Below are 26,531 nucleotides of genomic sequence, written 5' to 3' on the forward strand. Positions count from 1 at the left end.
ATTGGATTCCTAGGTCAGATTTCTAAGAGGCCTTTGACTTTCCCTCACTCTCCCATGAGTCCACACTCTCTTAGCTAGAAAAGTCTGGCAGCCGTGGTTCAACGGTGGTGGACGTGATTAGTCTCACCTCAGCCGATGTCCAAGGAGAATTACACCTTTCTGTGGCAAATTGGCATCGGCTCATTAATTTGTTGAGCATGTTGTGCTGATCCGCCTCCCCACACACACACACACACACACACACACACACAGAGTTCTCTCCACCCTCCAGCACTTGCTGTGTGGAAGATTTCATGTTTGCTGTGTGACTTGAGTGTGAGTCTGTAAACAAGCAGAAGGGCAGAGGCAAACACAAAAGTAAGAAGGGACGGCAGGACTCAGTTCTGGATGCTGGAACCCGGGGAAGTTACCATACCCGTCTCTTAGGCTGAACACATCTGCAGGTGAGCACATTTGAAATAAATGAGTCAAGCTGAAGTTGTTGAAGTGAACTTTAATCATCAAATGCTATCTCATAAGTCAGTGTGTTTTGTGATTTTAATGTAGCCTACATTAAAGAAGGCAGACAGTGCAGTAGACTGATTCATATGGGAAAAGTTGTGTCAAACAGAAAAAGAGAAGTTAATGAGAGAGGACGAGCAATAGCACAACTTCAGAGGGGCTTTTCTCTCACTGCGTTCCACAGCACACCGAACATCAACATTCAAACTGCAGGGCTGATTTTGATCCAGGATGCAGTCCTACCTCACTTTGCTGATGGGGATTGTGGTCTCCGCTTCTTCAGGTAAGAAGACATGACTGTTAAATCTACAGCCACAACGTATTTTGATACTCTTCTTTTCATTCTTTTTTTTTTTTGTTAAAAAGCTCCTGTTTGACAAACAACAAATAAAATAAAAGTAATTTAATTTTAAAAACAAAAGTTTTAAAATTAAATTCCACTGCAACAAATAACATTTGTCTGCACCACAACTAACTAATTATTTATGTAACAGACATACAACACACATTGAAACCTGACCTCTTGTGTCACACTCTAATGATTTCATAGTACATTTCATGCAGTAACCTCGTGGTTAGTGCAGAGGAGCTGAGAAACACACTCCATCCGAGATCTGACACTCTTTTGTGTGTGATCAGAGGGACAGTTCTGCACAGGGTCATGAGCTGTTTTTGGGGTCATTCTTGTGATGCCTTATTTTGCTTTGTTCCTCATTTTGATTTTGACTAAGAACACCACATACAGTATATGAAGTATCACCCACTGAGCATCAAATTGCAATTTCATGCATATGCATTAGAGCACATAAAAGCGTCTTTTGTCTGAGTGAGTGAATTAGCTTTACTTTGTGGTGTACTACTGCATGAGGTGTAATTGGATCATTCTGAGGTTGGACACATAGTTCACTCAGATGATTGAACAAGCAGATTAGGAGAAAGGCAACAGTTTACACTGACAATCAGAGGTTTCAGAACTGAAATGCTGATTGTGTCCTGGCCACATTATCTTGAGTGCTGTGGTGAATAGAAAAAATGCTGATCATGAAATCTCAGTTCTGCTTCAAGCTTCAAAACACATTGTTTAAACCTCTAAATGGAAACTTTTTTAACCTTTAATGCAAGTGGAGAGTCAATTGTAAATGAAAGAAAGCTTCAGGTTAGCAGGAAATGCATTTCTCTCCAGTGTCAATAAATTTTACATAAGCAGCCCAACACTCCACAAACATTAGATCTAATGAATTACCCAACTGGGTTTCTATAGACTTTCTATTCTTCAACAGTCAACAGAGACAAAATACAACAGCATTAGATGTGAAGCTTTGCATGTTTACAGTTGTTACAGTGTTGAGTTAGCAACATTGAGAAAAACAGAAGTGAGAGGGATGGGGGATAATCAGGGTCAAGGGTCAGGTTTCCTGAACTCAATAAATGCATTTAAAATTCATATTTTCTTTTCATCTCAGTGGAATGGAGGCGTCCGGTGATCAAGTTCAATTCTAAGGAGGTGGAGAGCTCTGAGGTGGTGGTCAAGCCTGGGACATCTCTGGATCTGCAGTGTGTGGGTGACGGGCCTGTAAACTGGCAAACGAGGCTACCCAAACACAGACGCTATGTGTCCAGAGGCAACGGGAATGTCCGCACCTTAAAGGTGGAACATCCCTCCGCAGAATTCACTGGAACATACAAGTGTTTTTACAGTGTTGGATCACAGCGTGAAGACTTGACCTCCTCAGTGCATGTGTATGTAAAAGGTAAGCTCTGGTTAATGAGGGTCTGTCTATCTATCCACCTGTCTGCTGTCTGCATGGATTGTATTGTAGATGTGATTTGTATATGTTACATTATTTCATCCATTTCTTTACTAGATCCAAACCGTGTGTTCTGGACCAGCAGTACATCCCTGCAGGTGGTGAGGAAGGAGGGTGAGAGTTACCTGCTGCCCTGCCTGCTGACCGACCCAGAAGCCACAGACATGGGCCTCCGCATGGACAATGGCACCGCCGTGCCACCAGGGATGAACTTGACGGTTTACCGACATCGTGGTATTCTCATCCACAGCCTCCAACCCAGCTTCACTGCTCATTATGTCTGCACAGCCAGAGTCAACGGAGTGGAGAGAACCTCCAAGGCCTTTTCCATCAATGTCATTCAGAGTGAGACTTGCTTGTTAGGGATGATTACCCAAAGTTGTCTTCAAATGACGTGTGTATCAAATTTGGTACTCTTTTATGGTTTATTTATGGTTTTGGTATGGTTTTCTCTTGCTGTAGAGCTTCGTTTTCCTCCATATGTCTTCTTGGAGACAGAAGAATATGTGCGCATTGTTGGGGAGGAACTCAAGATTCGCTGTACAACACACAACCCCAACTTCAACTACAATGTCACCTGGAAATACACCACCAAGTCGGTAAGTATGAGACATTTTGGGAGTTTGCTTGATTGTGGTAGTAATCATAATTTCAGCTCTGATTTTATTTCTCCTTGTTGTCTTCAGAAGGTAACGGTAGAGGAAAGAGTTTACTCCAGTGGAGAAAATCGCCTGGACATACAGAGCACACTGACCATTTCTGCTGTGGACCTTGCAGACACAGGAAACATTTCCTGCATTGGAACTAATGAAGCAGGGGTGAACAGTTCAACGACATACCTGCTGGTTGTAGGTAAGCCACAGAGGCAGTCACTCTTGTCATGTCTGAGATTAAACAGCATTTATCAGTCACTGAAAACACATTATTTGGATTCTTTCAAACAGACAAGCCTTACATTAGGATGTTGCCGCAGCTATCCCCTAAACTGGCTCACCACGATCTTTTGGTTGAAGTGAACGAGGGAGAAGATCTGGAGCTCAGCGTGCTCATTGAAGCGTATCCTCAGATCATAGAACACAGATGGCACACCCCAACATCTCCCAACACATCCACACAGGAGCACAAATTCATCAGATACAACAACAGGTACAACACTGAGGCCAGGACTGGTGACAAAGGACACCATCCAACTGCTTATTCCTGTGTCAGCACAGTCTAAACAAAACAAAACAGTGTACTACGGGTAGGGGAAGCCACTCTGGATTTAAAACATGCTGTCCATGCATTTTGACAGGGAACACTAAGGTCATATATTTCAGGTCATGAAACTGCTGTGAGAAGGAAGAACGGGGTTCTCTTTTTAATTTGTTGATGTACTCAGTGATGATACATCGGAACTGTCTGAATTCAAAACTGCAAGATTAGTCATTTTGGATCCTGAAGATATTCCTCTTTGTCTCACTTTAAATATTATTTTTCCTTTTTTTAGATACCATGCTAATCTGCAGCTGAAGAGAATGAATGCACAGGAGCAGGGGCAATACATTTTTTATGCCAGGAGCGACTTAGCCAATGCATCCATCACATTCCAAGTTCAAATGTATCGTAAGTGAACAAATCAAATCAGTTATCACATTTGTGGTTTTGTTTAGTCTCTCAGATAAAAAAAAAACAAATCTGATGCCTGTCCTTGTTTTCCTTAATTTTTTCCTCACTGGCAGAGAGACCTGTTGCAGTGGTGAGATGGGAAAATGTAACCACACTCTCTTGCACTTCATTCGGCTATCCTGCTCCCAGAATCATCTGGTACCAATGTTTCGGGATACGGCCCACGTAAGTATTAGTGCACAAGGATCAGTGGTCAAAAAAATGTTGTGCGCAATGACTTTAATTTACAACGCATTTAGCTAAAACTTTCAACCAAACAGCTATTCAGGGTCTTTGTCTGGCTGTGCATGTTTTACAACGATGCAGGTGCAAGGGAAACACCTCAGGGCTTCAGGCGGCGGTCCCTCTCCAGGGCCTGACAGTGGAGGTCCAACGGGAGGAGTATGGGGCCGTGGAGGTTGAGAGCGTCCTCACTGTGGGGCTGTCCAACCAGAGGATGACGGTGGAGTGTGTGGCCTTCAATCTTGTTGGTTTCAGCAGTGACACTTTTGCCATGGAGGTTTCTGGTAAGTATTAGACAACAATCACTTTTGTAGGATGTGATCAACCAAACCAAATCCACTGTCTTAATTTGTGAAATTCTGTTGCAACAATCAGCTGATCCCTTTGTAGTTGCTCTAAAACTGTATAATTCTATTGTTTCATTTTGTGTATCTCAGCATTTCATAAAAGTATACATAAGTTAACAGGATACAGAAAGAATCATAATCAATTCGAAAACAAATAATCAATATTGACCTGTTTCCATTTGTGCAGACAAGCTCTTCACTTCCACCTTGACTGGAGCAGCAGGCATTCTAGTCATCCTCCTAGTGCTACTGGTTTTTCTGCTTTACAAATATAAACAGGTAAGGTATACTTAAACTCTTAAAGAGTAAACGTTTTACATAACAAGCCGTATTATTTGTTCAATATTTGCATGAAAAAAAGACACCAGCACCAGAAATGAGGTTGAGGGGTCAAGAGCAGTGAGGTGAAGCCTAGCAGACAGCTTGTGGCTTGTGACCACGCCCTTATTTATCTATAATTTAATCCATAATTCACAAAACTCACCTTTTGCAGCCAGTCTCAAGTGGGGAGGATGACCAGTTTTTGGAGTTTGTTTATTTGCTTCATTTTTCAGTCCTGGATGTTTAATCTTTGTTTTAAGACATCATTGAGACACCCAAATAATTCTTGGGCACATGGGCTACAGTCTGTTTATTTCCTACTTTAATCCTCAGAAACCAAGGTATGAAATCCGCTGGAAGATCATCGAGGCAAGAGACGGAAACAACTACACCTTCATTGACCCCACTCAGCTGCCTTACAATGAGAAGTGGGAGTTCCCAAGAGACAAGCTCAAGCTAGGTTTGCATTGTGTTATGCTAATCTGAGTCTATGCCTTTGAATACAAACTTTCGGAAACAGTATACTAGATTTTTTAAAAAACTATATTAGATATGAAATCTTATGGTGAATGACAGATCTGGTTGAGGTTATATTCAAAATGCTTCCTTGTTGCATTTTCAATCCCACCAGGGAAGATTCTGGGTGCAGGAGCTTTTGGAAAAGTCGTTGAGGCCACAGCCTTTGGTCTGGGAAAGGAGAAGGATAATGCGATGCGTGTGGCTGTGAAAATGTTAAAAGGTGAGCCAATGTCAGGACCTTAATGTTTTTCTTTTTTTTTTCTAAAAATAAAAAATAAATAAATAAAATCCATAACATGGTCTTATTTAAGCACTTGAAAATGAAGTGAAATCCTAAATTAGTTGTTTCACATGATAATATGATGACAGTTTGTATTGTGCTTCTGCAGCCAGCGCTCATGCAGATGAGAGGGAAGCTCTGATGTCTGAACTGAAGATTCTGAGCCACCTGGGACACCACAAGAACATCGTCAATCTACTGGGAGCCTGCACTTATGGAGGTCAGACCGCATCCTGTATTTATTCTACTTTATTCTATGTATTTATTCTGTATTATGTCCAATGAAATTGAGATAATATCAGACCATGTTTTTAAAAGTTGGGACTGTGAAGTCATTCAGTTCATGGAAAATCTAGTATAGCTAAGTTATTTGAATGCAAGCATGTTTTCTCTGTTGTAAGAATCATACTTTGATGTTTCCCCATCAGGACCAGTGCTTGTGATCACAGAGTACTGCAGCCTTGGCGACCTCCTGAACTTCCTTCGTCAGAAGGCGGAGACTTTTGTGAACTTTGTCATGAACATTCCAGACATTATGGAGAACTCTACTGACTATAAAAACATCTGCCATCAAAAACAGTTCATTAGAAGGTACATCGCCAAAAAAGAAGGGGGATTTGGGAAAAACATTTTTATATATATTTCTGTTGACACCCACTTTGTCTTCTTCTTCCTTTTTTTTTTCAATTCAACAGTGACAGTGGGATCTCCAGCACATCTTCAAGCAGTTACTTGGAGATGAGGCCCACCCAGCTGCCATGTGTGGAATCATCTCAAGGTAAAAAGCTTTCTCATTCAATTGTAGTTTAAATGATCAAACAAATTCAGTCATTATGCAGCATGCTAATGAAAAGCACACGCTGATTTATCTTCTGTGTCATTAACATTATTTCTGCCTGATTCTTACCGTGACTCAGAAGTGTTTGAGGAGACTGCTGACTGGCCACTGGACATTGACGATTTGCTGAGGTTTTCTTATCAAGTGGCTCAGGGTCTTGAATTTCTGGCTGCAAAAAATGTGAGTGATTTTTAGCACAGAAAGGATTTAAATATACGAACAGAAACCACTTCTGTGATTATTTATAACAGCAGATGCTGTGAGATGCTGTGTGACAGAATTATTTAGTGTGTGTGTGTGTGTGTGTACAGTGTATTCACAGAGATGTGGCTGCTAGGAATGTCCTTTTGACTGACCGAAGAGTAGCCAAGATCTGTGACTTTGGCCTGGCACGTGACATCATGAATGACTCCAACTACGTAGTGAAGGGCAACGTAAGCTGTTGAGTAGATTAGGTCCAACATTAACTTCACATTGACTTCACATTTTTCTTTTTTTTAAAAAAAGCGTTCTTGTCCTTTTTGCGTTGCACGTGAAGGCACGTCTGCCAGTGAAGTGGATGGCTCCAGAGAGTATCTTTGAATGTGTCTACACCGTCCAGAGTGACGTCTGGTCCTACGGCATCCTTTTGTGGGAGATCTTCTCTTTGGGTCAGGAGACATGCGTGCATACCCTGTATTTAAATGCATTTATTTATGATTTGCTTGCTAAAATTACAGTCTGTTATTCCACTTTAGGCAAGAGCCCCTACCCCAGCATGGCTGTGGACTCCAGGTTCTACAAGATGGTGAAGCGTGGCTACCAGATGTCCCAACCGGACTTTGCCCTTCCTGAGATGTAAGTAAAGTTGTCAGAAGTACTCCAATGGCACATCTTCAAAATGATACAAAATTTGCATTTGATGGTATTGAAAGTATAGAAGCTAAAAATAATAATAAGATCTCCAGTCAGATTTTCAACCCAAGGCGGCACAGATATTCATGTAAATGTTTTGGTTTGTTTTCACTGATGTTTTTTCTGATACCAGCAATGTGTGTGTAGGTTGTTAATAAAAAAGGAAAAACAAATAATCCCAAAAAAGGTCCCATCTCATGAGTGGCTGGGACTTTTTCTTTCTTTTTCTTTTGTTTTTTTTTTATAGAATTATACTGAAACATAAAATTCTGATATCATGTCAAATAGAGATGTTAGCTCTAACTTTCAGTAATATTATTTATGTTTTTAAACCAACATTAATTCTCAACTTAGTGTCACCTGATTATCAGTTGAGTTTCACTGGAGAGTCAAGTGACTATCTGCTGGGGTTTTTACAACTGAATCAGTCAATGGTGGACACTCAACTTATTAGACTAAGAGAAACAGTGGAATCAATGTTGTGTTGCTAGCTGATCAGACCAACTGCTAACACGCAGTAGTCATTAGTAACATTGTACTGATGACTGATGTTTCTAAGTTTAGTTCAACCCTGGGCATCGCGACATGAACAAACATCCTTTTTCTGTTTGCCAGTGTTCTGTCTGTCCTATTTAACATCTGAAATAACTCACACATGAGGCAACCTCATGAAACAATATATTCTTGATTAAAATTTACTGGCCCAAACTCAAAACATAACAAGGCTAAACTCCAAACTTAATAAGCCATCAAAGAAAGGAAGAAAGAAAGAAAGAGACAGTGTTTTTCCCAATATCTCAGAGGGGCATCTCTGTGTGCTGATTTGGCGTGGCTGTCACACCACCCGGAGTAACTATGCTGTGGAAATGGAGTAGACTGAATCTGAGTCAGGGCCTAATCATCTGGTGTTTTGCTGTGAGTCAGGCCCCAGTTCTGCCTGTTAGCCACATGATCTGGAAGCTAGGAAGCCATATAACTGCTATTTCACGGCAGCGAAATGAGACTGGAGGGACAGGGGTTTTTATGAACGAGTCTATCTAATCAAACTGCGTCACTAACTCAATAAGCCTCTCCTTATTTGTCTAATTTCAGCCAGACAAAGACCCTGACACAAACAAATGAAAATGTACAGGATTTTTTTTTTTAAAAAAACAAAACTGTTTCTTAAGCGTGGTTCACTTTTGTTTCAGCTACATGATCATGAAGATGTGCTGGAATCTGGAGCCTACAGAGCGTCCCAAATTTAGCACGATCACTCAGATGATAGAAAGACTACTTGTGGACCATCCTGAGCAGGAACAGGTGAGTTAGAGTCAAGGGGGGGTTAGCGACTCAAGGCTGACTTTTCAAACACTATATATGGAACAAACATGTGACGGTGCAGCCAAGACGTCGTCAGAAAACCTCCTTTTTCCGTTCAGTTATCCCAAAGACGCAGCACATTTAGCCGTGCTGTCAAACCAATTTGTGATAAGATCTTTTGCAGTGGAGATACTCAATATTTTGAAAACTACTATTAACAAATAATGACATTTTAAATACAAAACATTGCTTGCACTCTTGTCACACCATAATATTCAAATGAAGCCAAAATTTGTAGGCTTTTGGGTCTCAAAATCCTTATGACGCGTCTCCACAGCTAATCTACCAGAATGTGCAGCAGGAGGTCACAGAGGGTGAAGTGTGTGATGAGCCCAAGTGCTGCGACGGCCCCTGCGATCAGTCTTGTGACCATGAGGAAGAGGAGCGGCCTCTGATGAAGACTAACAACTACCAGTTTTGTTGATAGCCCTAACTGCCAATCAATCAGCAAGTCAATCACCCGTCAGCAAGCATCAGTAAAGCAGGATCAGCTGGTCACAATACTTCAGCTTGTTCTAACCGCCGGACAGTTGCAGAGAGTCACCTTCACAACTATTTTTTGCCTGTCGGCGTCTGCTCGCCAGACAGACAGCAGCTGCAGCAAGCATGTGACTTGTTCTTTGCAGACAATGAGTAGAAATTGCCACACCGAATGCATACATGAAAGGAGGAAACAAGCACAAGCATCCAAAGCTGTACCTTATCTTAAAAGTTACTCTGTCATGGACTGTTTAGCCCTCTTTCTGTTATATATTTGAATTATAATCTATTACAGTTCATCCATATGTTTGTCCTTTCTTCTGAGCGTTTTCAATTATGCTGTATATTGTACACCATGTTTATCGCTATATTTTTTTTTATTGCTCCATGACAGTTCAAGTCTCGTTTCTGTGGAGATTTCAGTCACTTTTGTCAGCAGGTTCACTTCCTTATCATCAGTTTGTTGCACGTATGCTTTCTCAGAGGAATTGACCCAGCAGTCTGCCCTTCTGTATGTGATCTAGACACATAAAGAAGGGTAGGGTTAGGTTTTATTCTCTGGTCACCTTAATTAACCATCTGAACAGTACGAGTGTTTTGCCGCTCACTTAGATATGCTAAATTTATCGTGGAGGAAGCAAAGAATGACCACATTGTTTTCCGCTGCATGCTTTGGTCATAGCTTTATTTCTTGTGTCACACTCACAGTAGCTGTCAGTGGGTGGTATGGGATATTTCCACTTCGATCTAATTAATTAACCAGTGTTCAGTGTGATAAAGGAGCGGGGTACTGCTGAACTGAGCAGGGAGATGTGTGGATTCATTATGGATCAGATGAACCATGATTCATGTTTGACAATGTGAATGTTTGTGTGTGTGTGTATGTGTGTGTGTGTTTGGCTGCTTGGCACATCTTACTCTTGTTATTTCCTGTAGCAACACGAGTGTATGGATATAAACTTTACCAGTATCTGTATGTAGCAGTCAGCCTACACTGCCAACTCTATGAAGATTAGAGAATAATTTATAAGCTATAGTAAGATAGAGACTGGAAATTTGTGTGACTTCGGATATTTCAAATTCCAAATGAAACATGATGTCTAATAATGTGTAAACCTCATGAAATCTCTCAACGTTTTTCTGTAATATTGTAGATAGCAGTGCATTAGTATTTCATATATCTGTTGTGTTTTTTGTGCAAATGAGACAATCAGTGTAAAAGCTGCCAATTAAATCACTGGAAAACTGCAGAGGTGCTGAATGAAGCTTTATCACTGAGACTCCATTTTCCAATGTAAAGTTTATATATACTAATAGATTATGATTTGGTGCCAGATATTTCAAAGCTGTTTGTCTTTCGTGTATTTTGCTTATAGAAACTGTGCTGCTTTCAGGTTCTTCCCTCCTCACTTCCTATTTTTGGTTGGATAACGTCCAATCTGCATTTCCTCTGGAACATTTCCCACAGTCTCTGTCATTATTGCACAACTTTGAAATCTTCTGTAGGGAAGTATTTGTCCCATCGCTTAGACTATAGAAATTCTAAGTGTTTTTGCGAAGTGCTTTTCCTCCTTTGTGTGGGTTCAGCTAAAAAGCAGCTTTATATTATAATAGTAACTTACCCACTTTCAGACTTGTATTTACAGCACTGCATGAGATTTACAACCAATTGTGCATGCAAAACATTTGGAAGAGAACAGTGACTATGTAGCCATGCTACTGAATAAAACTCCTCTGTATATTTCTTTGAAACTTAGTGAAGTCAAAGTCCCATGAGGCTTTTATACACACTCACATTTCAGATGACTCTGCCTGAGGCAAAAACGCCACAATTAGAAGCATTGTTAAAAATTGGTCACAGGAAGTTTAAAAATCCTAACTAAATAAACATGTAAAATAAAATAAAAATATAAATAAATAAAATACAGAACTAGCTGAATTTTAGTGTGTACCTTTACATGAATAAGCCAGAAGAACACACCGTTTAGGTTAAGTTACATTTACAAGAGTACTAAAAGTTTACTTTTAGTACTAAAAGTAAAAATCCTTTTTACTTGTACTTTGTCTTTTCATTTAATGCCACTTTATACTTGATTAAAGATTGAGAAGAAAATTTCAGCTTTTAGTTTGGAGTTACTTTGAACTTTTTTTTTTGCATACAAACCATACATATACATATAACTGCTCAGTATATACAAGTGAAATAAGTCACTGATATCCATACCGTTTTCACTGTTGGCACAAAGTAAGCATTGTGAATGTGTCACTTTGGGCTCTGTGCAATTGTGATGGACAGTTTTAATAAACCGAGCAATAAAATGATTAATGAAGAATATACATTAATAAAGATACTAATACTAAGACAGCTACGACTACAATAGTAAAATCCTGCTCATACATCAATGCATGTGTATTAATAACCTTATCATATAATATATAATAATGAAACAGTCAAAGGGGAGATTTTTCTGCATTGACCACCTTTACTTGTAATATCTCAAGTACATTTTCCTGATTATATTTAACAGTTTAGTGTTAGTGCCTTTACATAAGTAAAGGATTTGAATTCTCCCTCTGCCTCTGGTTAAGAGGCAATTAAATTGATTTCACATCTGAACTTATTCAACATTAGAAGTTAGCTAATGAACAACAAACACTGCTGTTAATTAAACCACGTAGACGTCATCACATGAACTCTTGTTTACTTTATCAGCATTAAAAAGGCTTTTTTCCTGAGCTTTTCCATGTGGTCATACTGCATGTCTGTCTGCATGAAGACTATGTCCGCATGTCTTTTTAGTTATAGTTTTTAGGTTTGTAGCAGGCTACATTAGATTGTTTCTCTCCACTGTCCACCATTTAAAGTAAAGTACTGTCTATCATTTCTGACAACTTATCAAAGCGTAGTTGTAGTCCAAGTGCTATTGAAAGAAGCTTCATCACTGTTTAATCACAGAAACACTGGTCTTCCATACTTTCTAAATGTTAGTGACATTTATCCACATGTGATAGTACAACCTCAGAACATGATGACACAGATTTTAAAAAGGTTCCTTTTCGTTTACGTCGCTACAGTGATATCGTTTCACAAACGGGGGGAACGCACTGAGCACTTGGCATTTACGCATTTTTTAATACAACTTCCTGGACAATCTCAAGTCTTCATTAAAGTCTTGTTAGTTAAATATAATTAGTAAGAAAAACATTAGTGATCAGTACTAACAAAAAAGAAATCTCTCTGAAGCACCTCACGGAGGCTGATTTACTGCTGCTTGGCTGACAGGAAGTAGTACAACTGATCGTTTGTGTCCTGGAATAGATCTTTATTGGGAAGGAAATGTAATCTAAAATGAAGTGAAGGCCCCAAAGTCCATCACCACTTAACAGTTCAGTATAATCAACAGATACATTGTTTACATCATCTTCACTTTTCAAATGCAAACATCAGTCCAAAAGGCAACAAGTGAAAGGCGAGAGGTAAGAGTGTAAAACATAAAGCATATGTGTCTCTGCTCATGACAGGGAAATAAATACAACATAACCTTCGTGGTTAAATCATCATACATTTAGGCTTGATGTTGCCGAGTTTCTATATTCTTTCAGTCACAGGAAAACACACACTTTCTCATCTTTTCACTCTTGGCACCCATTTGGAAAGACACAAAATATTGTTACATTCCTTCAGTCATCTGAAATGGTAATTCTGACATTCAGTCAGTGTCATCTAAACTTTTATTTACTCTTTTGCTGTATTAACAGATGGTTAGAAGACCGGGTCCATTTCTGCTAAATTCAGTCCGCTTTATCCATATTCATCATACATCAGTAAAATCTGACAACAACGTCTAACTGACTGCATGTGTTGTTGTTCAGGCTAGACTGCTATATTACAAATAAAGTAACCGCCTCCAAACTCTGGGATCCTTCTTAATGCAACTGTTCCTCTCCACATGTCTCTCACGTCTGTCTTATTATGTGCACTCTTGTCACTGCATGCAGCCGTCTTTGAGATTCAGTCCGTCACTTTTTCTGCCTCCTGACTGTCTGTTCTGAACATTTTTACTCACCAAGCACAACCTCATAGGTCTCAGTCCCTCCCGCTTGCGCCTCCCCTTCCATCCCGCTTCCTTCATCTTCCTCTTTCTCTGTGTTGATCTGTGCCACACCCAGTCGGTACAAAGCATCCCTGATCACCACCTCCCCAGGCTGGCAAGCGTTCACCACCTGGTTGATCTGCTGGCTAACAATGTCTCTGCTGGTGAGATAATCTACCAGCCGGTTGTAAAGGTAGTAACAGGCGGTGTTGTTGAATACCACAGGTTGCCGCCGCACATGGTTTACAGAGGAACAGTCCACTGAGTCACTCTCATTCCCGTGTTCTTTCTGCTCTGCCCTCTTGTCATCCTCCTCTTTCCCCAGCTCGTCCATCAGGCCGATGTAGGGCTCCAGTTCTCTGCAGAGGACCATCGAGTGGTGCTCGTGAGGAAGAGCAGGAGGCTCCTGGGTTGCTCCAGCAGGATGAACAAGCCAGCAGCAAGATGACTTGGTGATGGGGTGAACCTGCTGGTTCTCTGCGACCAACGACAGGTCAGCACTGTAGGGCTGGTCTTGTAGCTCAGCACATGACACAGACTAAAAAACAAACAAACAAACAAAAAAAACAGAAAACAAGATTGAAACCTGTTTTTCCACCCCAACTCTAAATGGCCGCTTAAGTTTTAATATCTTTTCAGATAACCTTTCATTTTTCACTCATTTTTGTAAATATGCTACTCAAAACTATTGATTGGGCCTTTCATTCTTCTGAACTTTAATTAGCACACATGATTACCTTAAGAGATACCTGGATTTCATTCCATTTGCTCACCTCTGGCTTTTCAAAAGGGTCGGAGAAGCAGCCTTGGTTCCTGCCCCACATCTTGTTTGCCAGTTCTGGGTACTGCATGTCAGCACAGACTGCCACCTGACGAGCACAGTCGCTGACGTAGACCGGGGGCCAGTAGCGAGAGGACAGTAGCAGGTCTACGTGGTCTCGAGCCGTCTCTCCTCTCACCAGGTACTTAGATCCACACACCACCTGGATGCATGTACAGGAGAGAAATGGACAGTACAAAACAAAGTGAACAGTGAAAAAACCTGTCAGAACACAAAGGGAACATCTGGGTGTCAATTTTTAATGTGCTTTCTCAACATGTCTAATATTTTCTCTGATAGACTTTTGCATTTGAGGCTTTAAAACACCACTTGTCCCGTGAGTGCACCTGTTTGAAATGAAGGACTTAAGAACAAGAAGGTTGCTGTCTTTACCTTGTGGGGGCAGACCTTGGACAGCTTTCCAGCAGTGAGGTGTGTTGGAGGCTGTGGGGCCGTGGAGAGGCCACTGTGAACGAGTGTGTACAAGGAGATGAGGGAGGCCAGCAGCTCATTCTAACGTAGTGAAAGACAGAGAGGAGGCTTTTATTTTAAAACAAACACCCACACAGATTGGCGATAGATAAGATAAACTTAGAGTGATGAATAAAGACATCGCCTTTCAGCTAAATCTTTCAGTTTGTTTATTTTTCATCATTGACAACACATGAGCATATTAAGCACGTAACCACAGGCTCTCTCTCGCACACACACACAAACGCACCCACACACCTTAGTGGAGCCCGGGGTAATGTTCGCCCCGCAGCGGTCCAGCATTGTTCTCAGCTCGTCCTCAGTGTGATCTTCAATTTTGTCGAGTCTCAGCTGACCATCATGAATGAGACGAACTAAAACCGATGGATCTCCTAAAACAGATGATGAAAACTGTTCCTTTAAAAATCCGTTTTTTGTGTTTTTTTTTTTTTTTTACAGCCCACATGTGCCACTGAAAACAAACTCAACTGAACACAATGTCCCGGTCACAAGATTAACACATGTAACAGATGAAGATCAGGTACCTGAGGGCTGCGTTGTGTGTGACTGGACCTTGTCCTTCTCTGTGTTTATGACGGTGGAGCCTCTCATCAGCGGGGGAATGAAGGGAGCGATGATAGAAGCATCCACCCGTGTGATAGGAATCTCGGTGGGGAAAGTCGCTTGCTCGATGGCCTCACTTTCCATGGTTAGCCAGAAGTCATCTACATGTACCTCATCGGAGACGGAAAACTCAGGCCAGGTAAACTGCGGACAAAATCGAATATGTGTAAACATTTGGACAGGTCGCTACACAAACACACCCAACATCTTCACGACTTCACTTCACTTTCTCAAGGTTTTACAAGTGGAAGACCACTGCATGACAGTGTTACTGTTAAACAGCTCCAAGCGTGTATTCATGGGCTTTAAATTTCTTGAATTAAGCTTTCACCTCCACATTCTTCAGCTCCAGTACGTTGCTCGTGTTTCGCTGTGCAATCTCCAGCTTGGGGGCAACACCACAAATGCCGCAGATCATATCATTGTAATCACGCACTGTCAAACACTCAAAGGCCCAGTAGCCACTCAGGAGGAGCTCTTGAATTTGAGATAACTCCTCCGGACTCAGTGTGTGAACTGAGCAGACAGAGGTAGAAAAAATTAAATTCACAGAAAACATACTGTAGAAAACAGACGATGTGAGAATGCATATGTGCAAAATGGAAGACAAAAATAAAGTTGCAGAATTTGTGTGCAGAGTTTAACCAAGTGCTTACCAGGGTGACTGGGGATGTGGTCCAGTATGGTCCTGGCTGCCTGAGGGGGGGTTTGGCCAAGTTTGATACTGGCCCTGACCCTCAGGAACAGGTCAATACTAACCAGCAGTCTGTTCCCAACATTGAACAAACCTGTCAAATTAAAAAATAAAAAAAAAGAACCAAATATAACTTCACAGAGGAAGCTGCCTAAAGGCCATGCAGCAGTTAAAAAAACACTCCTTGGGAAAAGCACAAGTACAATAGCGTTTCTGTTACCATGAATGTGGTGTTCTGTCCACAAATAAAACAAAACAAAATGTAAAAAGCTGCAATCAGTGACTATTTACTGTATATCAAACCAGGCAACAGAAAGTGGCTGTAAAAATATTGAAGACAAATGAAAATAATAAGGATATTTTAGAATTTTTAAATCAAACTGTGCCCTAATGCTGTGTGTGCGTTTGCCACATTAACAGAGAAATATAATGTAGTCTAGTCTTTCACATTATTTGGCATTCAACATCAGCATTCACACAAAGCAGATATTTCAAAAAACGCGTCCTCATAAATTAGTCTTAAGAGGGTCAGGGAGTGGAAAATTGTGACAAATAAACACGGCTAAAAAGATGTTTTATTTTGTGCACATAATGGATTGTTACTGAGCAAATTTAATCAGCGACGTGTTTGTTAATTGTTTGTTAATATACAGACTGTCACACTAAATAAAACCCAATTTTTACGAAAAATAAGCAGTAATACACATAATTCCCAAATCCACCCATAATCTGATCTGCTGTGTTTGAGATATTCTGTGTGTATAAACATACAGATTCATCTCTGACTACACGTGAACAATGAACCAATAGGAATGAAAATCTGTGTCTGACGCTTAGATAGATAGATAGATACTTTATTGATGCCGAGAGAAATTCAAACTGATTGATGTAAAAGTAGTTGAACAATGTACTTGAAGAAAAGCTGCTGTAAGTGGTGCAGTTTACCTGGATGCAGGTCAGTGAAGCTGTGAAGAGCCAGACACTGAACGTTGAGACACACCTTGAGCTGGAGGGAGGCCGTCTGGATGAGTGTCTCAGTAAGCAGCCAGCAGTCCTCTTGTCCAGCAACAGTACTAGCACACAAATAAGAGCAAACATTAGGGAAGAAGACATCAGCACAACCTGCCAGGAAAACCGGATACAGGATACTTAAGAGCCAGAAGTACTGAGGAGAAGCCAGGGAGCCAAACTGATAAATGACAAACTCTAGACCACATCTGCTTCACTTTGTTGTCCCACTACACATCTTCATACCTTTGGTCTCCTTTGAAGAGAGGGTAGTTACACAGGCTACAGTGAGTCGCTGCTGATTCATAGAACTGAGGCCACCCAGACTCAACCAGCGTCTCTGTCTCTACAGTGCCTTCATGCTCCTGGTCGCCTGGCTGAACCAAGATGATCTGGAGACTGTTGAGCTCTTGGATGAGGGTCAATGTTTCCTGGAGCTCAGTCTCACTCTCAGGAATCTGCAGGGACCGGTGCAGTAACTGCAGGGTATTTTGCCGCTGGATGTCCTTCTGAGCAGGACTCAAGGCCTGGTATGGATCGAGCAGAGTCCCAGACTGAGGGAGAGAGAGAGAAAAAAAAAGAGAACGATAAGAGCAACTTATCCACATTGAATGATAGAAAAGAAGTTAAAGAGGGGTTAGCTGCAGTAATCGTTAACGTGAAAGTGATTCATTTCTATCAACTGCTAAATTAAGATGAGGAGGAGGAAAAAGGTTAAATTGTTACCTGCAATGATTACAATGGACAGACCTTGATGTCAAGATTAGAAAAATGTTGTTCTACTATGACAAGAACTTGCAGAAATAATGACTTGATATCAGACATAAGTCAACATTGCAATTAATTCAAGGAACTGCTCAGGTATCCATTGTTGGACTGAGACTCCTATACGGAGTCAAGTTGTGAGAGACACAGCTGGAAAGTAATTCTGCACTTTCTTGACTTGAGAAGAACCTGGAGGAAAGCTTTCACCTTTGTTCCCTTGGCGTTCTTCTGGGTCAGTTCACAGCCACATTTAGGACACGCTGCAGGTTTGTGTCTGTTCTTATACATATAGTCACAGGATGGGTTCTTACACCGACCCCTTCCTCGTGCCGTAGAAAGTCCCAAATCCTACAAGGATAAAGAAGAGCAAGACAAAGGATCACTAGCAACAACTTAGCGTTTGAAAAGTATCACTGAGTGTAATAAAAAAAAATGAAAACACAGCAGGCTAAGACACTGCACAGTGGTATACTGACAAAGCTGGAAACCGTGTGTTGTTGTTTGCAAGGCACAAACGACAGGATATTCACTCTCTTGTCGGCTACTGAAGTCATAGGTTGGCTACCCTCTGCTGAGACATAAGAATCCTATGGAAAGACAGGCAGAAAGTGAGGATAATGGGCCAAGCATGCATCTTCGCTGTTTCTATTTGTGTGTGTTTTAAATATTTGACTCTGTGTGCGTGTGCGTGTTTTAACCTGTTTGGTTGTGGCTGTCGTGACTGTCTGGCCGAGTTGCTTTAAAGTGCTGGGTTTGAGACCTGAGAAACTGTCTCGAGGCACTGCGGTAAGAAATTGACCACATCAGTAGAAAGCAAAAACCTCAGGAAGTCACACATGTAAACACATCACTTTCTCTAGTGGAATAAAGGTAGTCTGTGCATGTCAATAACGAGCACTGAACGAACATTAAGCTGCATCACAACTAAGGACCGAAATATTAAGTAAGCATAATCAGAAAGAAAAATAAAATGATGTACGGTACCAGTGGATGATTTATTGTTGATTGCACTCTGAAATTTTCCTTTCTCAGGTGGGACAGTTAAGATCTGGAACAAAGTACGGCCTAGGCACACAAACACAGGCTAATGTGTAAATCCACACTGTGACAGCTTATTGTGCAGCAGAACACCTGTGCTCATATCTCACCTGTGCTATAGTAGGCAGGAAGGATGGGTCTCACAGGCCTCTTCTGAACAGCAGCATTGCTTCTGTCTCCACCTTGGACCGTCGCGCCCTTAAGACTGTCTTTCAGCTGTCTACTCAATGACAGATAAAACATATGTCAAGTGAGATGCACAGTATAATCAACACTTTCAATAAAAAAATGCAGCAGGGCACACAGAGATGGCATTATAATCCTACTACAGCTACATTTTCAAGTCAATAAAAGGTTTTCATTCAACACTTTTAGACAGTTCAGCAATAATAAAAATCAGGAAAGAAATAAGGCCACGGTATGTATTTAACGCAAATTACAATGAGAGACTTAGACCATTTAACTACAGTATTACCACATTATAATGCCAGTTAATGTATGTATACTTAATTCACTTCACACTTACACACACTTCACAATCAGCATTAAAGCACCATTCTGAAACTGCTTTTCACTGAACATCACAGTCCACATGGTCACCATGCTTTTGGGGTTCATGTAGCAGAACATGCTTAATATTCAAAGGAGGGTCTACTGTACACCAATCCGGGATTGGGGCAGTAAACTTCATAGGACACTCACTTTGTTTGTTCCTGCTCCTTGGCGCTGCTGCCCTCTGGTGTCTTTCCACCAGGAATTGCATGCTGCTTCCGGGAGCACCTTTGAACTCGTCCTTCTTTTTTATTCCCAGTAGTGTTTGTTTTCCGAACATCAGTGTTCCCCTCCTGAGCAGAAGGAGGTGTGGGTTGGCAGCTTTCATTATGCTTGGGTTCAGCTTTCTGTGACTTGGACGCAGCTTCTTTCTCTCGTGTCTTCTTTGCCTGATATGTAAACCAAGGGAGAGTTAACTGACTTGAGGCACAGGTCAAAACTGGATGCTGATCACTGTACTACCACTGCACACTTACAGCAGGTACCCATTTTCCACCCAAGTGGCTCCCACAATCAGGGCATGTTGGTGGCTTGTGACGGGTTACATAGACAAATGAACACCCAGGATTTAGACACCTCCCTCGACCTCTCCGGGTGTATGTCTTCACGGACTGCAAAAAAAAAAAGGAAAAAAGGAAAAAAATCAGATGTCTTAAATCTAAATACAGTGATGATATTCATGATTGTCCTTTCACGTGTGCTCACTCTACGTTTGTCCATTTCCAAACTGATATTTAGAAGGTGGATTAACAATGTGACTGCTTACCATTTTATATGAAGTTTTGGCACTTTGTTCGATGCCAGCTCCTACAGAGAGCATCATCACTGGGCCCACAGGGCTGACACCTGCCAAAGTACTGGTCTCCAGCAGGTTCTGAAGTGAGGAACAAATCTCTTCACTGCATTAGTTAAAACACTTTTTGTGATTACAGTAATGAGTTATATAGATTTTACCCATCAAACCCATATAGTTCTTCTTAATATAAAAACATTACGCATGATGTGCTGACTGGCAGAAGAACATTTAAGTCTCACCTGGGTGGGTATGATAGCAACCACCTGTGTAGCTCCCCCCTGTTTCTGCTGCACCATTGGCCCACCACAACCACTACCTGCAACTCTTGTCTCATTTCCTTTCAGTTTGACCCCATTGGCTGTAAGCTCGTCAGAGCCCTGTGAGACATGAACAGCTGTGGAGGCCGGGACTGTAGATGAGACAGATGAGGAAGAAGAGTGTGGGATAGCTTTAGGGTCTGTGATATGAGACACCACTGCAGTTCCCTCTGCTATCTCATCAATAACGACGGGCTGCTTTGAAAGATCCCCTTCACTGGCCAACTCAAGTGGTGTGAACTGGGGCTCTTGGGTGACAGAAACAGAAGGCAGACCTCCCTCCACTGGAGAGTCCAGAGAGTCCACGTTCACCTCAGCCTGAGAGCCTCCTGGCTGGTGATTTGAGGAGCAGCTCTTAGACATGAGAAAGTAACTGGCTCTGGGGAGGATTCTGCGGAAGCCTGGCAGGTCTTTGGACGGGCTGGGGGATGACTGAAGGAAAAGAACAATTGAAAAGTGTTAATGGCTGTTCATATAATCATTCTTAGCAGTGAATTAAGCCCTAGTTGGGATAAGCAGCAAAGAAAAAAACCCTTTATGTCTGTTATCATACTTGATTCTATTAGGTCACCTCATTCTGCCTTTATCTGTAGTCCCATGAGCCAAATGTATGCATTACAAATTAAATCAATCCTGCTGACTACATGAATGCCCTGTTGTGCATAATAATAAAGAAAGGCTCTGATATACACAATAGCTTATGCCTGTAATCAAGCGCTCCATCACAGGTAGACCTATCAGCAAGATTGTCTTGGGTTGACTGCTTAGCACTGTCAATAATTTACTGCCGCAGGTTCTACTGGCACGGCAGTTTTGTCAGAATATACATTACAATCCCTGTATTCATTAGTATTTATTAGATTTGTCATTAATATTTAACAGGATTAAAAAAATCATGTAATCTCTGACTTTGCTAGATTTATCAGACTTTTCTTTAACTACTTTTGTACTTTTTCATCATTTACATGATTAATGCTAAAATTTATTAAAGTTGGTTGTGGCAGTTTTACTTGGCGCCAGTTACAATTTTCATTCTCCTGGAAGTCTTTTATCTCTGTGCGCAAAAGCAGCATATGTATTCTGATCAATATCAAAGTAAGCCTTTTGCGCACCTTCAAATTTTCTTAAGAACACTGCATTTTTTTTCCCGGTGCCATGTACACAGGGATGTTTGATTCAGTGGTTTAGTGAAAAAAAAAGAGGTTCTACAAATGCTGAAATGACTGGTTTGCTTATGTAAATAAACAAACTTGACAACGTTGCTTACTGCGTCTATTCCCTCCTTCTCAGACTTGGCCTTCTCCAGATAGTAGGCTTTCTCGGCTACGCTGAGCCTCTTCCAGCTCTCACTGATCCGCTTGTTGATCTCTGATTGTGGAATATTAGGGATTTCCTGCTGCATAATCTGGTGAACATCAAAGTAGTATAGCAGGTAGGCAGACCTAAAACATACAGATTAAACGCTGACAATTAGTACCAGACAAAGAAAAAGAACTTTTGGATTTTCAGAGGCTCAGTTCCTGTTCAAGACCTGACTGTGCTTAGTACAATTATATTTTAACAGCTGTGTGTTAAAGTCGTCTGGGCTGTGCACATTACCTAGGCTTTTTAGGTTTATCAATATTGTCTTCTTGAAGTTTGGTCTTCCTCTTTTTGGGAGTTGTCACCTCCATTTGGTTATAGCAGCTGTCCACTTCCTCAGTCACTTTTACAACCTCAAACACCTCCACTTTCTCCATGTTTTCAGAAGATCTGGGCCCAAAATGAAAAACTGCATGAGATGAGGTTTCTATTCAGGTTTGTACCTTCATGAAGGTATATTCTTATTGTCGGAGAGTTGTATCAGATAGCATTGGTTTCACCTACAAAAAAAAAAAAAAAGAAAGTTATTGTATACTGCGTTGTGCTGATTAACAACCTAATTTGTAAACTATACAATGACTCAACAGTAGAACATGACTGTGCAAGCGTCACCATTCTGTGCTTAAATGAAACCACAGGATTTCTTAACTTTATTATAGCTCAGCAGGTAGCTGTGTATCGCCTCTGACGAGAGGCAAATACTGATATTGAAGAAACAAAAAATATGGCAGTGTGACTACGGCCTGATACTTCATGCAGGGAATACAACACTACATTCTCGTTTTCAAAATAAAATATCATGCAAACTTGTCATGCTTAGGACTCCTGAAGACACAACAAGACGCTGGCATGTTAAAACACGACTCCTTCGATGCTTTAAAAGTAGGTTTAATGGCGTGTCTTTATACTGCCTACACAGTCAGTGAGTTATCCAATGAAATGCCTTCTTATTGAAGCCTTACCTACGATGGCTTGAGGCTTTACAAATGTGCTCTGAACAACCTCTGGAAGAAGCCGAAAAAGTAAGGCATTGTGACGACGATAAGTAAGGTTGAAATCTTCCTGTGTTTTACATTAAATAGGGAATTTTGGATGCATAAATGTCTGTAAAGTAGCCTCGTTTCTCGTCGACTTATTGAAAACATGGCGATTTGTTGCTATGGTCTTCAACCAATCAAATGTCGGAATAAACAAGTACGGCCCAATCACAGAAGACGTTTTTGACACGTGAAAGCAGCGCGTGCGTCCCTTAGACCTTTAGCATACAGATTGTGTCCACCAACAGTGGCAGTTTACACAATTACAGTTAAGAGATATAACATGGCAAAAGGGAACAGTGATTATGTGGCATAAAACCAAACCTACAAAAACAAACAAACAAAAAAACAACAGCCGTATTTAACTCTATTGAACAAAGATGTACAATCCTTGTCTTTGCAGGGTGGAATAAACTGCATAGTTGTACCGAGAAAAAAAATAATTAAATAAGCACGTAAGAACACATTAAGAAACATAACCATAATTTTCCTACACGACAATATTTGAAACATAATTTATATCGCAGGTAGACCAAGTTAATCGAGTTGAAGCAACAGACAGGATTATGAGCTGAACACTGATCATCCCACTGAGCAAAAATGGCGGATGACAAGGTGAGTGAGTTTCTGTGCTTTGGCTTAAATGTATTAACTTCCTGTGTTTTCTCAGGTGACAGCAAAAGTTAAAGGAGGACGAAAATATGTTTCATCTCGCCAGCGGTTGGCTGTGAAATCAAGTTAAAGGGGCGACCATTGCCTCTGTATCAAATGTTGGTAGATAAGTTACGCTGCCATTAGCTAACTAGCAAACTTCAAGAAAACTGACTAATGTTAGTTGTTGACGTTCTTCATTTGAGTTCTGTCCGTAACTGTATTTTTAGGCTATGTTGTACAGCTATCCTCGGTTAACGATGGAGTTCATTCAAATGTCGTCTTTTGCTTTTATGCCAGGATCCACTGAAACAGTTACGAGATCTGACGCAGCTCAAAAATCAGTTGGAAGAAATCCAGAGGCGAGTAGAGAACGAAGTGTACGTGGGAATCCCTCAGGTAAGTTGTTCTAGGTGCCACTGATAACTGACCTCACGAGTACAATCAGGTTAAAGTTGGTTTTAACTATTGTTGAAAGCGTTTTCGTCCGCCAGGCTTGGACCGTTTCAGATATGTTTTCTATGGTGAATGTAATTCACACTGAAAATAAATGGGAATAAACATTTGTCCTTCTTCAGCCTTTTGTATTATTGAAATGGTGATGCCTTTCTCCTCACTGAAGACAAGTTAATAAAAAAAGGACAACGATTTTTAGAAAATTAGTCCATATCTCATTATACCCCAATTTTAATGTCTTTCTCACTTTATTTACTTTTGGTGTAGTTTTGCTTTATATTGTGTACTGTTCTTATTTTATTTACAATCTGATGTTTTATTGTGAAAAACATGCCTGCCCCCTACTCCACTACCCTACCCTATTTGTTAATGTGTTCAGGTTTGTTTACACATCTGTGTCCTATTTGTTTGGTTTCTTTTTTTGCTTTTGTAGGAAGGCTCAGTGTTTGGATCCCCATTTCTAAAGGGCCTTTTAGCTGGCTACGTGGTGGCCAAACTACGCTCTTCTGTCATCCTGGGAGTGCTGCTGGGAACAGTCACTGGCATGTATGCGGCACAGAACTATCAAGTGCCCAACATTGAAAGGACCGTGAAAGAGTATATTAACAATTTTAAAAAAGGACCAAAGTGATTTGGACTGACTGCTGCTCTTTCCATAACAGCTACGAGGGGAAGAAACATTGTTGCATATGCTGGCTTGTCGGTGGCTCGTGATGGATTAGCCTCCCAAGATTTCTGTGTAGACTGGATTATGGATATGACTGGAATTTCATTTGGGACTCAGTAAAAGACTACAATTTTTAGTTGCATTTTTGTTTCAGGCTCAGTTAAAGTTTCTGTTGTATCTTTTTGGTGTTAACACAAGATGTAAGACACGCTGCCTACAAAGTTTTAATGCTTGGTCCATCAGTTTTCATGACTTGGCTGCCTGGAGCAGTTCTTTAAGCCTGTTAGACTTTGAATTGCTCATGTGTAAAACAGGCAGTAGTTACCACAAATGTTTCCTACATCTTTATTCTTCATTACATATTACAAATACAGAGAACAATACACAGAATAGCGCATCTAAGTATTTCATAATTGATATTTAACTTGTGGATATTTATGGCTGTTTAATTTATAAACAGCCAAAATGTGAGGGCTTTTTGCACTGCAGTTACTACTTAGAGTTGTTTGAAACTGTTTATTTTGCATAACTGAGGATGATTGTGATCCAGAATGTGGGGTCAAGTTCCCCAGTGACGAGCAAGGAACGGTGGATGAAAAGGATTCAGTGGGGTGTCCTCTTAGGGCTGATGGTCTTAATCTATGGATCTCATGCACCTCTCATCACTCTCACCAAGGTAGATGGTCAAATCCCTTTTAACTCCTCATCATGTGTTGTCATGATTGAGTTAGTCAAGCTCTTGATATCTCTGGCGACTCTTGTACTAACTGGGGGTACCACTGCCTTACATGCTCCTCCAACTCTAGTCCTTGTGGCCCCCTATGCGGTCCCTGCCATACTCTACGCTCTCAACAACAATCTGGTAGTTCTCATGCAGGCCTACATGGACCCAAGCTCATACCAAATCCTGTCTAACTTGAAAATTGCATCCACTGCTCTGCTGTACTCCCTCTGCCTGGGCAAGAAGCTCCGGTCTGCTCAGTGGTTGGCTCTCGGGATCCTCATGTGTGCAGGGGTGTGCCACACCTACAGCAGCTTGGATTTGGGAGACCCTGGGACGTCTGAAGTCAAAGAGGTTCCCAGGCTTCATATCACAGCTTGGGGGCTGTTGCTTGTGCTGGTGTACTGCTGTGTTTCAGGCCTGGCAGCAGTTTACACAGAGAGGGTGTTGAAGAGCCAGAGGCTGCCCCTGAGCTTGCAGAATCTCTACCTCTATGTGTTTGGTGTGGCAATCAATGCAGTCTCCTCCCTCTCTGTAGGAAGTGATAAGAGCTTTCTGGAGGGATACTCGGGTTTGGTTTGGACTATTATAGCAGGGCAGGCAGCTAATGGACTCTTGATGTCCGTGGTGCTCAAGCATGGCAGTGGGATCACCCGACTGTTTGTCATTTCCTGTTCCATGCTGGTTAACGCTCTGTTGTCATGGGCCACCTTAGGGCTGCAGCTCACACCTTTTTTCCTGCTTCCTGTTTCTATGATTGGACTGGCAGCTTACCTTTATTACAGATAATAAAGTCTCTACTGGATGAGCCATGCAACCCAAAAGAGCTCAGTACAGTTTTACTGAATCTCTATGTTCTAGTTTTGAGTTTCAGATGTGTCTTTTATATGTCTGCCTTCTGAATCTGACATCCAGAGCCCAACGCTTGTATTTGATTTGTAACCACTTACACCTGGTTTGACAATTTACATCATTTTTACATCATTCATTTCAGAGTTTAATTAATAATTCTGTTACACTTCAAGTAATGCATGTCTGGATATCATGGCTTCACTGACACATTTCTAAAGAGTGCTGCTATTGTCATTTTTGTGATTATGTCTTGTATTACATTCTCTGCCAAGAACAGTGTCAAAGATATGTAAGTGTTGTACAGCATGATATTCAATAAATTGTCAAAAACCTTTATTTCTCACGAATTACATAAAGTGTACAGTT

General features: G+C 41.0%; 4 protein-coding genes across 13 annotated transcripts; 3 read left to right on the forward strand and 1 right to left on the reverse strand.

Moving 5' to 3' along the window:
* Positions 1 to 264: 264 nt before the first annotated feature.
* Positions 265 to 10,490, forward strand: csf1ra (colony stimulating factor 1 receptor, a). The gene is made up of 22 exons (XM_046405845.1): positions 265 to 443; positions 686 to 784; positions 1,965 to 2,252; positions 2,367 to 2,654; positions 2,772 to 2,908; positions 2,996 to 3,161; positions 3,254 to 3,455; positions 3,799 to 3,914; positions 4,031 to 4,142; positions 4,284 to 4,483; positions 4,734 to 4,825; positions 5,201 to 5,327; positions 5,499 to 5,606; positions 5,776 to 5,886; positions 6,095 to 6,257; positions 6,362 to 6,444; positions 6,584 to 6,684; positions 6,816 to 6,938; positions 7,043 to 7,154; positions 7,242 to 7,341; positions 8,589 to 8,700; positions 9,038 to 10,490. Exons 2-22 carry the CDS (start codon positions 733 to 735, stop codon positions 9,182 to 9,184), a joined length of 2,940 nt encoding a protein of 979 aa, XP_046261801.1. The 5' UTR covers positions 265 to 443; positions 686 to 732; the 3' UTR covers positions 9,185 to 10,490.
* Positions 10,491 to 12,548: 2,058 nt separating this feature from the next.
* hmgxb3 (HMG box domain containing 3) lies at positions 12,549 to 24,182 on the reverse strand. Of its 8 annotated transcripts, none has more exons than XM_046405486.1 (21): positions 23,901 to 24,182; positions 22,019 to 22,171; positions 21,687 to 21,861; positions 20,342 to 20,851; positions 20,073 to 20,180; positions 19,783 to 19,917; positions 19,457 to 19,695; positions 18,865 to 18,974; positions 18,701 to 18,781; positions 18,415 to 18,497; positions 18,193 to 18,303; positions 17,924 to 18,064; positions 17,198 to 17,505; positions 16,889 to 17,016; positions 15,906 to 16,037; positions 15,581 to 15,765; positions 15,171 to 15,393; positions 14,884 to 15,017; positions 14,548 to 14,667; positions 14,108 to 14,317; positions 12,549 to 13,872 (listed from the first exon to the last, which is right to left on the reverse strand). In XM_046405486.1, the coding sequence occupies exons 2-21, from the start codon at positions 22,156 to 22,158 to the stop codon at positions 13,300 to 13,302; spliced, it is 3,846 nt and encodes a 1,281-aa protein (XP_046261442.1). In that variant the 5' UTR covers positions 22,159 to 22,171; positions 23,901 to 24,182; the 3' UTR covers positions 12,549 to 13,299. The 8 variants fall into 8 exon arrangements, with proteins under 8 accessions (XP_046261442.1, XP_046261441.1, XP_046261439.1 ...); XM_046405485.1 differs by lacking the exon at positions 23,901 to 24,182 and adding an exon at positions 22,748 to 22,923; XM_046405483.1 differs by lacking the exon at positions 23,901 to 24,182 and adding an exon at positions 22,744 to 22,922.
* On the forward strand, positions 22,694 to 24,734 carry LOC124067833 (SLC35A4 upstream open reading frame protein). Of its 3 annotated transcripts, none has more exons than XM_046405491.1 (4): positions 22,694 to 22,803; positions 23,346 to 23,433; positions 23,770 to 23,868; positions 24,359 to 24,734. In XM_046405491.1, the coding sequence occupies exons 2-4, from the start codon at positions 23,419 to 23,421 to the stop codon at positions 24,554 to 24,556; spliced, it is 312 nt and encodes a 103-aa protein (XP_046261447.1). In that variant the 5' UTR covers positions 22,694 to 22,803; positions 23,346 to 23,418; the 3' UTR covers positions 24,557 to 24,734. The 3 variants fall into 3 exon arrangements, with proteins under 3 accessions (XP_046261447.1, XP_046261445.1, XP_046261448.1); XM_046405492.1 differs by lacking the exon at positions 22,694 to 22,803 and adding an exon at positions 23,109 to 23,273; XM_046405489.1 differs by lacking the exon at positions 22,694 to 22,803 and having other exon boundaries at positions 23,070 to 23,433.
* A 101-nt stretch (positions 24,735 to 24,835) lies between these two features.
* Positions 24,836 to 26,501, forward strand: slc35a4 (solute carrier family 35 member A4). Its single transcript, XM_046405487.1, has one exon. The coding sequence runs from the start codon at positions 25,128 to 25,130 to the stop codon at positions 26,100 to 26,102; it is 975 nt and encodes a 324-aa protein (XP_046261443.1). The 5' UTR covers positions 24,836 to 25,127; the 3' UTR covers positions 26,103 to 26,501.
* Positions 26,502 to 26,531: the final 30 nt, after the last annotated feature.

The sequence above is a fragment of the Scatophagus argus genome, chromosome 12 (genome assembly GCF_020382885.2).
Source record: "Scatophagus argus isolate fScaArg1 chromosome 12, fScaArg1.pri, whole genome shotgun sequence".
Classification (NCBI taxonomy): Eukaryota; Metazoa; Chordata; class Actinopteri; family Scatophagidae; genus Scatophagus; species Scatophagus argus.

Bases quoted from the DNA above. Each gene is read 5' to 3' on its own strand.
- csf1ra (XM_046405845.1), top strand. From the start codon at position 733: ATGCAGTCCTACCTCACTTTGCTGATGGGGATTGTGGTCTCCGCTTCT. The intron at 5,607-5,775 runs GTGAGCCAATGT...GTGCTTCTGCAG, and splicing joins GGCTGTGAAAATGTTAAAAG to CCAGCGCTCATGCAGATGAG. The intron at 5,887-6,094 runs GTCAGACCGCAT...TTTCCCCATCAG, and splicing joins GGGAGCCTGCACTTATGGAG to GACCAGTGCTTGTGATCACA.
- hmgxb3 (XM_046405479.1), bottom strand. From the start codon at position 22,632: ATGCCAGCGTCTTGTTGTGTCTTCAGGAGTCCTAAGCATGACAA. The intron at 21,862-22,018 runs GTAATGTGCACA...TGTATGTTTTAG, and splicing joins GATAAACCTAAAAAGCCTAG to GTCTGCCTACCTGCTATACT. The intron at 18,498-18,700 runs GTACCGTACATC...TTCTTACCGCAG, and splicing joins CAACAATAAATCATCCACTG to TGCCTCGAGACAGTTTCTCA.
- LOC124067833 (XM_046405491.1), top strand. The intron at 23,869-24,358 runs GTAAGTTGTTCT...TTGCTTTTGTAG, and splicing joins TGTACGTGGGAATCCCTCAG to GAAGGCTCAGTGTTTGGATC.
- slc35a4 (XM_046405487.1), top strand. From the start codon at position 25,128: ATGATTGTGATCCAGAATGTGGGGTCAAGTTCCCCAGTGACGAGCAAG.